The sequence below is a fragment of the Salvelinus alpinus genome, chromosome 7 (assembly GCF_045679555.1).
Source record: "Salvelinus alpinus chromosome 7, SLU_Salpinus.1, whole genome shotgun sequence".
Classification (NCBI taxonomy): Eukaryota; Metazoa; Chordata; class Actinopteri; order Salmoniformes; family Salmonidae; genus Salvelinus; species Salvelinus alpinus.
In genome coordinates this window covers 76,128,056-76,146,579 of record NC_092092.1, presented here as the reverse complement: position 1 = coordinate 76,146,579, position 18,524 = coordinate 76,128,056, and the positions used below count along the sequence as shown (strand labels likewise).

General features: G+C 43.6%; 1 protein-coding gene across 1 annotated transcript in view; it reads left to right on the top strand.

The window, feature by feature from the left end:
* Window positions 1-15,518, top strand: part of LOC139581934 (trans-Golgi network integral membrane protein 2-like) — a 44,170-nt gene extending 28,652 nt beyond the window's left edge. Inside the window, exons 2-3 of the mRNA XM_071412127.1 lie at window positions 9,077-9,726; window positions 15,272-15,518. Of these exons, the coding sequence (XP_071268228.1) occupies window positions 9,077-9,726; window positions 15,272-15,518 (897 nt within the window). The remainder of the gene's footprint in view (window positions 1-9,076; window positions 9,727-15,271) is intronic.
* The last annotated feature ends 3,006 nt before the right edge of the window (window positions 15,519-18,524 follow it).

Below are 18,524 nucleotides of genomic sequence, written 5' to 3'. Positions count from 1 at the left end.
TCCGTATTCTGTGCATCATATACTGAACAAAAATATAAACGCAACATGCAACAATTTCAAAGATTTTACTGAGTTACAGTTCATATAAGGAAATCAGTCAATTGAAATAAATTCATTAGGCCCTAATCTATGGATTTCACATGTCTGGGCAGGGGCGCAGCCATGGGTGGGCCTTGGAGGGCATAGGCCCACCCACTTGGCAGCCAGACCCATCCACTGGGGAGCCAGGCCCAGCCAATCAGAATTAGTTTTTCACAACGACAGGGCTTTATTACAGACAGAAATACTCCTCAGCACCCCCCGCCCGATGATGCCTCAGGTGAAGAAGCTGGATTTGGAGGTCCTGGGCTGGAGTGTTTACCCATGGTTTGCGTACTGCCAAATTCTCTAAAACGACGATAGGGAGAAAGATTATGGTAGAGAAAATAACGTTACATTTTCTGGCAACAGCTTTGGTGGACATTCCTGCAGTCAGCATGCCAATTGCACGCTTCCTCAAAGCTTGAGACATTTGAGACATCTGTGGCATTGTGTTGCATGACAAATCTGCACATTTTAAAGTGGCCTTTTATTGTCCCAGCACAAGGTGCACCTGTGTGATGATTGTGATGTTTAATCAGCTTCTTGATATGCCACACCTGTGAGGTGGATGATTTGTCTTGGCTAAGGAGAAATGGTCATGCAAAATGCACTATACACTGAACAATATATATACGCAATGTGTAAAGTGTTGGTCCCATGTTTCATGAGCTGAAATAAAAAATCCAAGAAAATGTTCACCATGCACAAAAAGCTTATTTTGCTCAGATTTTGTGCACTAATTTGTTTACATCCCTGTTAATTAGGGCTAGGCGTCCTGCTAGCGGGACAACTTCCGGTGAAACTGGAGGGCGCGCAATTCAAATAAATAATCATAAAATCTATGGATATTAAACATTTAGGTACATACAAGTGTCTTATATCGGTTGAAAGCTTAAATTCTTGTTAATCTAACTGCAATGTCCGATTTACAATAGGCTTTACAGCAAAAACATGCCATGCGATTGTTTGAAGACGGCACCCCACATCAAAATATTTTTCCACCGGCACATGTTTCATAAATTCACAAATAGCTATTAAATATTCACTTACTTAAAATCTTCCTCTGATTTGTCATTCAAAGGGTCCCAGCTATAACATGTAGTGTCATTTAGTTAGATAAAATACTTCTTTATATCCTAAAAAGTCTATTTAGTTGGTGCCATCGATTTGAGTAATCCTCCCAAAACAAAAAAAATTCTGGTTGGTTTTTCTTTGGATTTTCTCCTACCATATCTATTGTGTTATAGTCTCCTACATTTTCTTAACATTTCTACAAACTTCAAAGTGTATTCTTTCCAATGGTACCAATTATATGCATATCCTGGCTTCAGGGCCTGAGCAACAGGCAGTTTACTTTGGGAACGTCAGTCAGGCGGAAAATGAGAAAAAAGGACCCTAGCCCTAACAAATGATGATGTAGCCGGTGACATTTTTCTTCTTGAAAGTCCAAAATCTTGAAAACTTGACTGCTGACATGCAAAACATTTTGGGACTTTATCAACACTGGACTTTTTTTGAATGGAGTTTCCATTCAAGAGGCAGTGCAGTATAAAGGACACTTAACAAAATGGTTGCTCAGTGCTGTAGCGTTCACCTAAAGCTCAGTCAGGTGTGTAGGCAGAAGTAGGGCTGTTACAGTGACCGGTCATTCTTCAAGCTCTGATGCTGCTGATGGTCTTTAGTAGCCTACCAAACTTGATAACTGCCTGGTACTCAGCACTCTATTGTCCCTCTAATCACTCTGACATTAATGAATATGTCATAGAAAATCTAATCCCGAAAATCTAATCAAACCAAGGGAAAAGCGTCCTTCATTCGCTTTTTAATACCAAACATGTATTTTTTTTGTCCCATGCCCCTGTTCTGAGACAGATGCATGATAATTGTCCATTCTAAATCAAAACTAATTTCACATATTTAGTATATTTAAAGACTACATTAAATTAAGAATAGTCTGATGGGTGACAATATTCGCCTATCACCTGTGAATGATGTATTATCACCTGTGAATGATTTATTATCACATTTACATTTACATTTAAGTCATTTAGCAGACGCTCTTATCCAGAGCGACTTACAAATTGGGAATGATGTATTATCACCTGTGAATGATGTATTATCACCTGTGAATGATACCCAGCTTGCAAGGTAAAAAAGAGTGTATGCCATGTTTTTGCTAATTTTTTCAAATCATAGTTGCACACCTCTTGTAGCCTAGCCCATAGGCCTACATGTTTTGATAAGGTTTGTACCACAACAAAAGTGGCCAAATGATTTCTTAAAATGAAGCAACCGGTGTAGAGCCTAACTGGCATACATTGTCACGACCTGATCTGTTTCACCTGTCCTTGTGCTTGTCTCCACCCCCCTCCAGATGTCGCCCATCTTCCTCATTATCCCCTGTGTATTTATGTCTGACTGCCTGTCTCTGACACTGAGGCTGCCTGCCGTCCTGTACCTTTGCTCCACCTCTGGATTACTGACCTCTGCCTGACCCCGAGCCTACCTGCCATCCTGTACTTACTTACTGACTTTATTGTCCCCATGGGGACATGTCGTTGCAAAAAGTGGTGTTTAAATACAAAACAAAATTGACAATACAACTTTCATAACAGTTACATACCAATAAAACATTTTTTTTTTAAAGACTAGCCTGCGGGCCTTACTGAGTTGATAGGAACATTAGCCCGAGTTATTTAGGAGGGATATCACACCTGGCACTAATGATTGTCTAGTTCTGTTTTACCTGCTGAGGGGTGCCCTGTACCTGCACCCAGAGAGGAGTACCTTGGCCTCAGCTCTGGATTATCGAACCCTGCCTGCCTTGACCTGTTGTTTGCCTGCCCCTGTGGTTACAATAAACATTGTTACTTCACACAGTCTGCACTTGGGTCTAACCTTGATTCCTGATATAAATAGGCAGCGCATGAGTTTCAAGTTTGGGGAAGATAATTTTCACAAAAATGCACCTTTTTATAATAAAGCATTACATGCATCATCGTATTTACGCTGACTTTTGAGAACGGTGTTTTCCCGCTAATTGATTGCATTTTGGAACATTCGTGCGTATAGCCTACTGTTGTGTGCGCATTGTTGCGCTTATAATGTAAATAAATAGCCTAACAGTTAAGCTAAATGTTCTGATCTGTTGCATCAGCCTCATTGCTTTTAAAAGTTTGTTGATGCAAGTGGTCGTATTAAACTGTCCCAGTTTATTTTGGGAATATTTATTTATTGCACAGAAGGACAAGTTGACCAATAGAATAGGTCAACGTTTGTACTATGGGGGATGTAAGTTTGACATAAGCTAGTGCTTTTGCTGTCATTAGGTCTACTCATCTTGTTGGCTGACGAAAAGTAAATGTGGACAGTTCTAACTCCTTCAATATGTGCCTCAGAATTCGATACGAGGGATGTGATCAGTTGCGTCTCTAATGTGTTTGTCTTCACTTGTAGCCTGTGAGAAGGACTGATCACGTGACGCCATTGGCTAATGAAAATGTAGATATCTGAGAGAGCCATGTGAGTGAGAGGTGCTTCAGAGCATGGCAGCCGGGAGAAGGGAATTATAATGATTATATTCAGCCCAAGGGCACAACGGCCACAAAAGCCATTAATTCTTTAGGGGGAATTATGGCCCCACAAGGTGGATGCTGCCGGGAAATTCGAGGCCTGGTTTGAAAATTATCAAGTGCTTGTCAAATTGTGGACGAGAGACTGATGAAGTGTGTGCAGCCTGCACAATAAACAAATTAGAGCTAATGCCTTTCATGAAATGTTGTTTCAAATCATCATTAGAGCCGCATCATGCAGCCTTAGAATGTATAAAAAAATCAAAACATATAGGCCAATGTTCGTATCACAACTAAAGTTGCATAAATAACTAGAATTGAAGCATATAGGAGGACCTGTTACTTTGTTAACCGCTCAACAAGGAACAGCCGCATGTGAGAACTCCTTCAAGTCATTTGGAGAAAATATCCTTTCTATTTTATTCAGCTTTGTTCAATTGTATTCTTCATACTATAATATAATAATAATGCCATGGTATTCTAAGCAAATCTTGTCTGTTAAATGAACAATGGTAGTCCACAGTCATATGGCATAGCCATATCAGGGCTGAACATAAGGACAACTTAGAGTATGCTATTCTTCTGAAATAGACTACATTTTCTTTAGACCTGTCTAAAATATGATGGTGCATCAGTGGCTTGTAGGATATGCGTGGAAGTCAGATGCCAAACGTGTTTATGTTAATTAACGGTAAATTGCCATGAGACCGGCAGTTATTTGCTTGACAATCACCAGCTGACGAAATGTAATGACCGCCACAGCCCGAGGCAGAAGTCAGCTCATCTGACAACAGGCCTGTAATCAACTATCAGATTAGTTTGTAGGAGAACGCTAGAAAAGAGAAAGAACCAGAGATATAGATAGTCAGTGAGTTAGAGGAGACTGTAGTGTGAGGGGTAGAGGTAGAGATAGTCAGTATGGTAGAGGAGACTGTAGTGTGATGGGTAGAGGTAGAGATAGTCAGTGAGGTAGGAGAGTGTAGACTGTGAGGGGTAGAGGAAGAGATATTCAGTGAGTTAGTTGAGACTGTAGAGTTGAGGGGTAGAGGTAGAGATAATGAGGTAACCAGTTAACCTCTATACAACCACAGAGATCAGACACTGGGATAGTAACCATGTCACACCCTGACCTTAGAGAGCCGTTTTATTTCTCTATTTGGTTAGGTCAGGGTGCGATGTGGGGTGGGCATTCTATGTTTTCTAGGTTTCTGTATTTCTATGTTTTGGCCGGGTATGGTTCTCAATCAGGGACAGCTGTCTATCGTTGTCTCTGATTGAGAATCCTACTTAGGCAGCCTTTTTTCCCACCTAATGTGTGGGTAATTATTATTTTTACGTGTGTGTTTGTGTGCATCTCAGTGGCGTCACGTTCTTTGCTGTTTACCTGTTTGTTTTGTTGGTTAAGTTTTTCACTCCGATTAAAAGATGTGGAACGACATGCACGCTGCGCCTTGGTTGTTTTATGACAGGGAGTTTGAGGATAGCGAGCGTGACAAACCAGTTAACCTTTATACAACCACGTAGATCAGACAGAGGGATCAGTGGGACAGTAACCAGTCGACATCTATTGCATCAATTTAAAGATCAAAGTCTTTTCCCTGACTCATCATCAGTATAGTGGGTCTCCGCATGCATCCCAAATGGCACTCCATTCCCTATGTAGTGCACTACTTTTGACCAGGGCCTGAGGATATGTAGTGTACTACTTTTGACCAGGGCCTGAGGATATGTAGTGTACTACTTTTGACCAGGGCCTGAGGATATGTAGTGTACTACTTTTGACCAGGGCCTGAGGATATGTAGTGTACTACTTTTGACCAGGGCCTGAGGATATGTAGTGTACTACTTTTGACCAGGGCCTGAGGATATGTAGTGTACTACTTTTGACCAGGGCCTGAGGATATGTAGTGTACTACTTTTGACCAGAGCCTGAGGATATGTAGTGTACTACTTTTGACCAGGGCCTGAGGATGTGTGTTCGCATGGTTCATAATATGTGTATGTATGTCTTAATACATGTGTGTTTGAGGTTGCGTAGGCAATTAGTAATGCCGCGATCTTCCAGCCAGTGGTGAGAAGGAATTACCATCTGTTAGGGCTCTGTCGACATCAAACGCTGTTCTGTTTTCCTCTCAGATAAACACCATTCACACTCTCCACAGTCTCCTTTACTATCCCACTGTCTGATCTCTGTGGTTGTGTAGAGGTTAACTGGTTACTATCCCACTGTCTGATCTCTGTGGTTGTATAGAGGTTAACTGGTTACTATCCCACTGTCTGATCTCTGTGGTTGTATAGAGGTTAACTGGTTACTATCCCACTGATCCCACTGTCTGATCTCTGTGGTTGTGTAGAGGTTAACTGGTTACTATCCCACTGTCTGATCTCTGTGGTTGTATAGAGGTTAACTGGTTACTATCCCAGTGTCTGATCTCTGTGGTTGTATAGAGGTTAACTGGTTACTATCTCACTGTCTGATCTCTGTGGTTGTATAGCGGTTAACTGGTTACTATCCCACTGTCTGATCTCTGTGGTTGTGTAGAGGTTAACTGGTTACTATCCCACTGTCTGATCTCTGTGGTTGTATAGAGGTTAACTGGTTACTATCCCACTGTCTGATCTCTGTGGTTGTATAGAGGTTAACTGGTTACTATCCCACTGTCTGATCTCTGTGGTTGTATAGAGGTTAACTGGTTACTATCCCACTGATCCCACTGTCTGATCTCTGTGGTTGTATAGAGGTTAACTGGTTACTATCCCACTGTCTGATCTCTGTGGTTGTATAGAGGTTAACTGGTTACTATCCCACTGTCTGATCTCTGTGGTTGTGTAGAGGTTAACTGGTTACTATCCCACTGTCTGATCTCTGTGGTTGTATAGAGGTTAACTGGTTACTATCCCACTGATCCCACTGTCTGATCTCTGTGGTTGTATAGAGGTTAACTGGTTACTATCCCACTGTCTGATCTCTGTGGTTGTATAGAGGTTAACTGGTTACTATCCCACTGATCCCACTGTCTGATCTCTGTGGTTGTGTAGAGGTTAACTGGTTACTATCCCACTGTCTGATCTCTGTGGTTGTATAGAGGTTAACTGGTTACTATCCCAGTGTCTGATCTCTGTGGTTGTATAGAGGTTACTATCCCAGTGTCTGATCTCTGTGGTTGTATAGAGGTTAACTGGTTACTATCCCAGTGTCTGATCTCTGTGGTTGTATAGAGGTTAACTGGTTACTATCCCACTGATCCCACTGTCTGATCTCTGTGGTTGTATAGAGGTTAACTGGTTACTATCCCACTGATCCCACTGTCTGATCTCTGTGGTTGTGTAGAGGTTAACTGGTTACTATCCCACTGTCTGATCTCTGTGGTTGTATAGAGGTTAACTGGTTACTATCCCACTGTCTGATCTCTGTGGTTGTGTAGAGGTTAACTGGTTACTATCCCACTGATCCCACTGTCTGATCTCTGTGGTTGTATAGAGGCTGGATGTAGAGAACCAAACACACCCAGCAAACCAAACTTGCTTCTGTGAAAGTTCCCAGAAGATGTATTAGGTTACGGCAAATGTTCTCAAAAAACTAAAACTGTCTGGTTGTCCTGATGATTGTACAATGTTTGCATAAAACATTTGACAAATGTTGCTAGTTGAGAACGCTTGGGGAATGTTCTGTGGTGATTGTTACAGATGTTGTGCACATCATTTTAGTGGACAGAACACACACTGTCTGATTCCTGTGGTCGTGTAGAGGTTGGATGGAGAGGACAGAACACACATGAATGCTTGCACACACACACACACACACACACACACACACACACACACACACACACACACACACACACACACACACACACACACACACACACACACACACACACACACACACACACACACACACACACACACACACACACACACGCAATCCTCAAACTCCCTGTCATAAATCAACCAAGGCGCAGCATGCATGTCGTTCCACATCTTTTAATCGGAGTGAAAAACTTAACCAATAAAACAGGTAAACAGCAAAGAATGTGACGCAACCGAGATGCACACAAACACACACGGAAAAATAATAATTACCCACACATTAGGTGGGAAAAAGGCTGCCTAAGTATGATTCTCAATCAGAGACAACGATAGACAGCTGTCCCTGATTGAGAACCATGCCCGGCCAAAACATAGAAATACAGAAACCTAGAAAACAAAACATAGAATTCCCACCCCACATCACACCCTGACCTAACCAAATAGAGAATAAAACGGCTCTCTAAGGTCTGAGCGTGACATGGTTACTATCTCACTGTCTGATCTCTGTGGTTGTATAGAGGTTAACTGGTTACTATCTCACTGTCTGATCTCTGTGGTTGTATAGAGGTTAACTGGTTACTATCCCACTGTCTGATCTCTGTGGTTGTATAGAGGTTAACAGAACACACATGAATGCTTGCGCACACACACACACACACACACACACACACACACACACACACACACACACACACACACACACACACACACACACACACACACACACACACACACACACACACACACACACACACACACACACACACACACACACACACACATACTCCCCTTTCCTCCATCCCCCCTCTCTCCCCCCTCCTCTGGCATTGAAAGGCTTGGTCAAATGTCAGGGTGGGCAGGGCTAGGGTTAGAGGGCTTATCTGGTTTCATGAATGGTTGAGCAATGAAATCAGCATGACAAATGAGGCTGTTAAAATACCAACTTGACCCACGGCTGAACAGCACGACCCCAACCAGAGTCCCTAATCAGGAATTGATTGGCTGTTATATTATACACCAAGGTTAAGTCCCCAAATGACACCTCATTCACTATTTAGTGCACTATTTTTGACCAGGGCCATTTGGAACACCCACCAACACCGACTGAGGAGAACAAATATAAATATACAAGGTGATTGTCACGCTGGTATAAAGGGATCGGGAGACAGGCGCAGGAATGCGTAATAGGGTTTTTTATTTACCCAAATTACAGCGTGCCGTGTAAAGGCACGGGGACGAAGACAAAACAAACACGTAACAAAACACAGGGTTGAAATCCAAAACAAAAGAGTGTGGAGTACCTTGAATAAATACACCGGGACGAGACCCGTAACATACACTTACAGAATGATACCACACAGGGCGAGACCCGTAACATACACTTACAGAATGATACCACACAGGGCGAGACCCGTAACATACACTTACAGAATGATACCACACAGGGCGAGACCCGTAACATACACTTACAGAATGATACCACACGGGATGAGACCCGTAACATACACGCACAGAATGATACCACACGGAACGAGACCCGTAACATACACGCACAAAATGATACCACACGGAACGAGACCCGTAACATACACGCACAATGTGATACCACATAGGATGAGACCCGTAACATACACGCACAGAATGATACCACACGGAACGAGACCCATAACATACACGCACAGAATGATACCACACGGGACGAGACCCGTAACATACACGCACAGAATGATACCACACGGAACGAGACCCGTAACATACATGCACAGAATAATACCACACGGAACGAGACCCGTAACATACACGCACAGAATGATACCACACGGGACGAGACCCGTAACATACACGCACAGAATGATACCACACGGAACCAGACCCGTAACATACATGCACAGAATGATACCACACGGGACGCGACCCGTAACATACACTTACAGAATGATACCACACGGGACGAGACCCGTAACATACACGCACAGAATGATACCACACGGGACGAGACCCGTAACATACACGCACAGAATGATACCACACGGGACGAGACCCGTAACATACACGCACAGAATGATACCACACGGAACCAGACCCGTAACATACATGCACAGAATGATACCACACGGGACGTGACCCGTAACATACACTTACAGAATGATACCACACGGAACCAGACCCGTAACATACATGCACAGAATGATACCACACGGGACGAGACCCGTAATCATCTGCACAATACAAGCAGCTCGAAAGCCAAAACAACACAGCACAAGTACTCACACGACAAACTGACAAAGGAACAATAATCGACAAGACAATGGAAACCAAAGGGCACATTTATACAATTACAATCAGGGAAATGGGGACCAGGTGTGCGTAATGACACAGTTCCGGAGGGATCCGTGACAATGATTTATATTTTTGTTTCTGTTGAAGCAACGGGGATATTTACTGTGAAGGGAGGTTGTGATAATGTTATCAATGTTGAATTAAAAGCTTGATGATAATGACTTGCTCTGGTGTCGTCTGTCATCTTTTCAGACACTGAAGCCTCCCTGCTACTTTATTGTTGAGATGGATAGATAAAACAGTCTCCTCCATGTGAAAGGCTTGGTTTTCTATAGACCAGTACCCTCCATGTGAAAGGCTTGGTTTTCTATAGACCAGTACCCTCCATGTGAAAGGCTTGGTTTTCTATAGACCAGTACCCTCCATGTGAAAGGCTTGGTTTTCTGTAGACCAGTACCCTCCATGTGAAAGGCTTGGTTTTCTATAGACCCGTACCCTCCATGTGAAAGGCTTGGTTTTCTATAGACCAGTACCCTCCATGTGAAAGGCTTGGTTTTCTATAGACCAGTACCCTCCATGTAAAAGGCTTGGTTTTCTGTAGACCAGTGTCCTCCATGTGAAAGGCTTGGTTTTCTATAGACCAGTACCCTCCATGTGAAAGGCTTGGTTTTCTATAGACCAGTACCCTCCATGTAAAAGGCTTGGTTTTCTGTAGACCAGTGTCCTCCATGTGCAAGGCTTGGTTTTCTATAGACCAGTACCCTCCATGTGAAAGGCTTGGTTTTCTATAGACCAGTACCCTCCATGTAAAAGGCTTGGTTTTCTGTAGACCAGTACCCTCCATGTGAAAGGCTTGGTTTTCTATAGACCAGTACCCTCCATGTGAAAGGCTTGTTTTCTATAGACCAGTACCCTCCATGTGAAAGGCTTGGTTTTCAGTAGGCCAGTACCCTCCATGTAAAAGGCTTGGTTTTCTGTAGACCAGTACCCTCCATGTGAAAGGCTTGGTTTTCTATAGACCAGTACCCTCCATGTAAAAGGCTTGGTTTTCTGTAGACCAGTGTCCTCCATGTGAAAGGCTTGGTTTTCTATAGACCAGTACCCTCCATGTGAAAGGCTTGGTTTTCTATAGACCAGTACCCTCCATGTAAAAGGCTTGGTTTTCTGTAGACCAGTACCCTCCATGTGAAAGGCTTGGTTTTCTATAGACCAGTACCCTCCATGTGAAAGGCTTGTTTTCTATAGACCAGTACCCTCCATGTGAAAGGCTTGGTTTTCAGTAGGCCAGTACCCTCCATGTAAAAGGCTTGGTTTTCTGTAGACCAGTACCCTCCATGTGAAAGGCTTGGTTTTCTATAGACCAGTACCCTCCATGTGAAAGGCTTGGTTTTCTATAGACCAGTACCCTCCATGTGAAAGGCTTGGTTTTCTATAGACCAGTACCCTCCATGTGAAAGGCTTGGTTTTCTATAGACCAGTACCCTCCATGTGAAAGGCTTGGTTTTCTATAGACCAGTACCCTCCATGTGAAAGGCTTGGTTTTCTATAGACCAGTACCCTCCATGTGAAAGGCTTGGTTTTCTATAGACCAGTACCCTCCATGTGAAAGGCTTGGTTTTCTATAGACCAGTACCCTCCATGTGAAAGGCTTGGTTTTCAGTAGGCCAGTACCCTCCATGTAAAAGGCTTGGTTTTCTGTAGACCAGTACCCTCCATGTGAAAGGCTTGGTTTTCTATAGACCAGTACCCTCCATGTGAAAGGCTTGGTTTTCTATAGACCAGTACCCTCCATGTGAAAGGCTTGGTTTTCTATAGACCAGTACCCTCCATGTGAAAGGCTTGGTTTTCTATAGACCAGTACCCTCCATGTGAAAGGCTTGGTTTTCAGTAGGCCAGTACCCTCCATGTAAAAGGCTTGGTTTTCTGTAGACCAGTACCCTCCATGTGAAAGGCTTGGTTTTCTATAGACCAGTACCCTCCATGTGAAAGGCTAAGAACATACAGACTTTTAACAAGATACGGTGTGGATATGATGTGGTGAATAATACATGTACAGGAAACAATTATCCACTTATTATCCACTTCCATTCAATTCCATATCTCATATTTCCTTTAACTCATTTTCTGACAATAGTATTTGTTCTCTTGTCCCCAAGTCACTCCTCTCGGATACGCTGAACACCGAGCGAGAGAGAGCGAGAGAAAGAGAGAAGAGGGGGACTGATAGAGAGACTGACAGAGAGAGACATAAAATCGAGAGAGAGAGAGAGAGGGGGGAGACAGACAGAGGGAGACAGACAGAGGGAGACAGACAGACAGACAGACAAAGACGGAGAGATAAAGAGAAGGGACAGTGTGCTACCTACAGTATAATTTAACGATGACAGCTTCTCCATCCTAGAGGGGGAGATCAACCATTTCCAGGCCCAGGGACATGTACTAGTCTGTGGCTACCTAAATGCCAGAACTGAACACGAACCTGACACTCTTAGCACACAGGGGGACAAACACCTACCTGGAGGTGACAGCATTCCCTCCCCCATATGCCCCCCTAGGCACAACTATGACAAAACAACCAACAAAAACGGGTCACAACTCCTGCAGCCCTATGACATGCTGGTTCTGTACATAGTCAATGGTAGGCTTCGATGGAACTCTTATGGTAGGTACACATACACATCATAACTTGGCAGTAGTACTGTAGACTACTTTATCACTGACCTCAACCCAGAGTCTCTCAGAGCGTTCACCTTTAGCCCACAGACACCCCTATCAGATCACAGCCAAATCACAGTCTACTTGAACAGAGCAGCACTCAATCATGAGGCATCAATGCCAAAGGAGCGGGATACTATTAAGAAATGTTATAGAAGGAAGGTAAGCAGTGTAGAAACCTAACAAAAAACAATTAAGCAACAACAAATTCAATCCCTTCTAGGCAACTTCCTGGACAAAACATTTCACTGCAATAGTGAAGGTGTAAACTTGGCAGTAGAAAACTAAACAGTATATTTGACCTCTCAGCTTGCCTATCAATTCAAAACATTTCAAGCAGACAACATAATACAATGATCAGCAATGACAAATGGTTGATGAAGTACGCAAATTCCTAAGAAAGAAATTGAGAAACCTATCCAAACAAAAACATAGAGACCCAGAAAACCGGAGCCTACGCCTTCACTATGGTGAGTCACTAAAACAATACAGAAATACACTACGGAAAAAGAAGGAACAGCAAGTCAGATATCAGCTCAATGTAATTGAAGAATCCATAGAATCTAACCTCTTCTGGGAAAATTGAAAAACACTAAACAAACAACACAAAAGTTATTTATCCAAAACAGAGATGTTCGGATAAACCACTTCTCCGATCTTTTTAGCTCTATAAGAGAGATCAAACAGCAAAAACATACATGATCTTAGAATCAACTATTAAAGATTACCAGAACCCACTGGATTCTCCAATTGCATTGAATGAACTTCAGGACAAAATGCAAACCCTCCAACCCAAAAAGGCCTGTGGTGTTGATCCTAAATGAAATTATAAAATAAACAGACCACAAATTCCAATTGGCTATCCTTAAACTTTTAAAAAGTATCCTTAGATCTGGCATCTTCCCAAATATTTGGAACCAAGGACTGACCACAAAAGTGGAGACAAATTTGACCCCAATAACTACAGTGAGATACGCGTCAACAGCAACCTTGGAAAAATCCTCTGCCTTATCATTAACAGCAGACTCATACATTTCCTCAGTGAAAACAATGTACTGAGCAAATGTAAAATTGGCATTTTACCAAATTACCATATGACAGACCACATATTCACCCTGAACACCCTAATTCACAAACAAACAAACCGAAAAACAAAGGCAAAGACTTCTCATGCTTTGTTGATTTCAAAAAAGCTTTTGACTTAATTTGGCATGAGGGTCAGCAATACAAATGGATGGAAAGCAGTGTTGGAGGAAAAACATACGACATTATAAAATCCAATGCAAATAAACACACATTTCTTTCCACAAGGCCGTGGGATGAGACAAGGATGCAGCTTTGAGCCGCACCCTCTTCAACATATCTCTCAATGAATTGGCGAGGGCAACAGTCTGCAGCGCCTGGCCTCACCCTATTGGAATCTGAAGTCAAATGTCTACAGTTTGCTGATGATCTGGTGCTTCTGTCCCCAACCAAATAAGGCCAACAGCAGCACCTAGATTGTCTGCACAGATTATGTCAAACCTGGGCCCTGATAGTACATCTTAGTAAGACAAAAATAATGGTGTTCCAAAAAAGGTCCAGTCGCCAGGATCACAAATACAAATTCCATCTAGACACCGTTGCCCTAGAGCACACAAAAAACTATACATACCTCGGCCTAAACATCAGCGCCACAGGTAACTTCCACAAAGCTGTGAATGATCTGAGAGACAAGGCAAGAAGGGTCTTCTACGTCATCAAAAGGAATATAAAATCTGAAGATCTGGCTACAAATACTTGAATCAGTTATAGAACCGATTTCCTTTCATGGTTGTGAGGTCTGGTGTCTGCTCACCAACCAAGAATTCACAAAATGGGACAAACACCAAATTGAGACTGCATGCAGAATTCTGCTAAAGTATCCTCTGTACAACATAAAACACTAAATAACGCATGCAGAGCAGAATTAGGCCGATACCCACTAATCATCAAAATCCAGAAAAATGACGTGGAATTCTACAACCACCTAAAAGGAAGCGATTCCCAAAACTTCCATAACAAAGCCATCACCTACAGAGAGATGAACCTGGAGAAGAGTCCCCTAACCAAGCTGGTTCTGTGGCTCCGTTCAAAGACAAACAGAGCCCCAGGAGAGCCACACAATTAGACCCAACCAAATCATGAGAAAACAAAATTACTTGACACATTGGAAAGAATTAACAAAAAAAACTGAAACTAGAATGCTATTTGGCCCTAAACAGAGAGTACGCAGTTACAGAATATCTGACCACTGTGACTGACCCAAACTTAAGGAAAGCTTTGACTATGTACAGACTCAGTGAGCATAGCCTTGCTATTGAGAAAGGCCGTCATATGCAGACCTGGCTCTCAAGAGAAGATAGGCTATGTGCACACTGCCCACAAAATGAGGTGGAAACTGAGCTGCACTTCCTTGCCAAATGTATGACCATATTAGAGACACATATTTCCCTCAGATTACACAAACCCACAAAGAATTCCAAAACAAATCCAATTTTGAACATATTAGATAGTCTAGCGATGTGGACTGAGAGTCGGGAAGCAAGTTCAGGGAGTGCGTGTTTTAATAAACGAAAACATAATACAAAACAAGGGAAGGGGGAAGGAACCAAAGTGAGTGACATATAAAGAGCAGGTAATCAAGGAGGTGATGGAATCCAGGTGAGTGTCATTAAGCACTGATGCGCGTAACGACGGTGACAGGTGTGCACCATAACGAGCATCCTGGTGACCTAGAGGCCAGAGAGGGAGCACACGTGACTGTACCCCTCCTCGCATACGTGCGGCTCCAGCCGCAGGACGCCGACCAAGATGACAATCCCCGGGATCAGGAGTGGACCGGTCACCTCTGCTAAGGCGCGGGAACCTGTCGATCCAACTGAGGCGTGGGAGCATGGCGACCTAGAGCGCCGTAGAGAGAGCATATGTGACAGTACCCCCTCCCCGGCGCGTTCTGCTCCAGCCGCAGGGAGCCAATCACAGGGACGATCCCAGGGACCAGGAGCGGACCGGTCGCCTCCCCGAGGCGCAGAAACCTAACGAACTAGCTGAGGCATCTCACCAGATGGAGTCCAGGTGAGTGTCGTTATGCACTGATGCGCGTAACGACGGTGACAGGTGTGCGCCATAACGCCTGGTGACCTAGAGAGGGGGAGAGGGAGCACACGTGAAAGAGACACATATTTCCCTCAACTTACACAGACCCACAAAGAATTTGAAAACAAATCCAATTTTGATAAACTCCCATATCTATTTGTTGAATTACCACAGTTGTCCATCACAGCAGCAACATCTGTGACCTGTTTCCACAAGAAAAGGGCAACCAGTGAAGAACAAACACCATTGTAAATACAACCCATATTTGTTTATTTATTTTCCATTTTGTACTTTAACTATTTGCACATCTTTACAACACTGTATATAGACATAATAGGACATTTGAAATGTCTCTATTCCTTTGAACTTTAGTGAGTGTAATGTTTACACTAACAAAAGAGAGAGGGAGGGGGACTCTAACGTCCAGGAAAGCATTATAATTGATACCGATCCCAATCCTTTCCCATGACACCCTATTCCCTACGTAGTGCAACCTCTACCCTGGTCAAAGGTAGTGCAGTATATAGGGAAGAGGATGCCATTGGGGATGCTGACATGTTGTTTTCTTGACGGCAGCGTAGGGATACTTTGTTTCTCAGAAACAGACATTTGCTCTGAGATGCTTATGACAGTGATGTCACCTGACCTTTCTGGCTGTGATTCAGAGAGAGAGAGGAAGGGGGACTCTAACGTCCTGGACAGCATTATAAATGATCCCAATCCTTTCCCGTGTTGAAATGTCAGAACTGAAAGCCATGGTTTGCAGAAGAAGCTTTGTAACATTGTGCTGAACTAAAGTGATAAAAGCATCTCCTTCTCTTCTCCTCTCTGCTATTGATTGATGGATTTATCCAATCAAAGCTGTCCACATTAACAGCCAATGGCTGCGTCTCAAATGGCACCCTAATCCCTGTGTGTAGAGTACTACATTTTGACCAGAGCATCAGTGTTTGTCTCTAGGTCCTCCACGTACATGGAGAACAGGATGTCATCAGGGTTTGTGTCTGGTCCTCCACGTACATGGAGAACAGGATGTCATCAGGGTTTGTGTCTGGTCCTCCACGTACATGGAGAACAGGATGTCATCAGGGTTTGTGTCTGGTCCTCCACGTACATGGAGAACAGGATGTCATCAGGGTTTGTGTCTGGTCCTCCACGTACATGGAGAACAGGATGTCATCAGGGTTTGTGTCTGGTCCTCCACGTACATGGAGAACAGGATGTCATCAGGGTTTGTGTCTGGTCCTCCACGTACATGGAGAACAGGATGTCATCAGGGTTTGTGTCTGGTCCTCCACGTACATGGAGAACAGGATGTCATCAGTGTTTGTGTCTGGTCCTCCACGTACATGGAGAACAGGATGTCATCAGGGTTTGTGTCTGGTCCTCCACGTACATGGAGAACAGGATGTCATCAGGGTTTGTGTCTGGTCCTCCACGTACATGGAGAACAGGATGTCATCAGGGTTTGTGTCTGGTCCTCCACGTACATGGAGAACAGGATGTCATCAGGGTTTGTGTCTGGTCCTCCACGTACATGGAGAACAGGATGTCATCAGGGTTTGTGTCTGGTCCTCCACGTACATGGAGAACAGGATGTCATCAGGGTTTGTGTCTGGTCCTCCACGTACATGGAGAACAGGATGTCATCAGGGTTTGTTTCTGGTCCTCCACGTACATGGAGAACAGGATGTCATCAGGGTTTGTGTCTGGTCCTCCACGTACATGGAGAACAGGATGTCATCAGGGTTTGTGTCTGGTCCTCCACGTACATGGAGAACAGGATGTCCTCTCAGCCGAGCCTGGCCTCTCTCACCTTGGTGATGCAAATCCCGTGGGCCCTGGTCACCACCTTGGCGATGAAACATTTGGCATGCATTGGTTGTCTGTTTTTGTTTTTTCTTCATCTCGTTCATTGTATCAAGGACTTGGTTGCTATTGCCATGGGGATGATGCTAAAAATAGAGCTCAGATCCTAGCCAATCAATGACCAAGGAGCGGATGTACTGTAAAGAATAATGGAGCTGTGGACTCTGGGGGGGGTAAGATCACACACACGCACATGCACGCATGCACGCACACATGCACGCACGTGCACACGCACATGCACACACACACACACGAGAGATGTATAGCACTGTGCATATTAGAGACTAATGTTCACACTGTAACAGAGACAGACTTCTCTCAGTATTACAAGCCAAACCATGTTTATTTCTTCAGTGGGATAAAGACAGAACAATGAGTTGATCTTTGCTGCGTAATAAAATTGTCCCATTTGTACAGATGTTACCTATAGCAACTTTATTTACAGCTAGCCACTTGCTAGCCTCTTGTTGGCTAATTATTAGAAATTTCCTAGTCACATGCTAACTGCTTGCTAGCTGCTTGATAAACCAATTGCTAGATACATGTTAGCCTCTTGCTTAAACTGCTTGATAACCGCTTATTAGCTGCTAGCTTGTCTTTTTATTGATATTTTAGATTGTCAACTGAGCTGTTCTTTGAGAACATACTGCATCTTAGGCTCCACTGGACAATCAGAGAATGGAGGTTTTATCTTGGGAACGTTGGTTAGCCAATTACCCACTGACAAAGACATGTTGAGACATCTTCTGGGACAGACACAACAGCAATAAGGTTCTGTCTCTACTGCTCAGTACACACACACTCACACACACACACACACACACACACACACACACACACACACACACACACACACACACACACACACACACACACACACACACACACACACACACACACACACACACACACACACACACACACACACACACACACACACACACCATTCTGTCTCTGCTGCTCAGTATCAAAGATAAAGGAAAGAAATGGAGGGAGTGAGAAAACTAAAACTGTCCCGACAGCCATCTAACAGCCGTCTGCCAACACACTACAGACATCTTGAATGAGTCCCAAACGGCA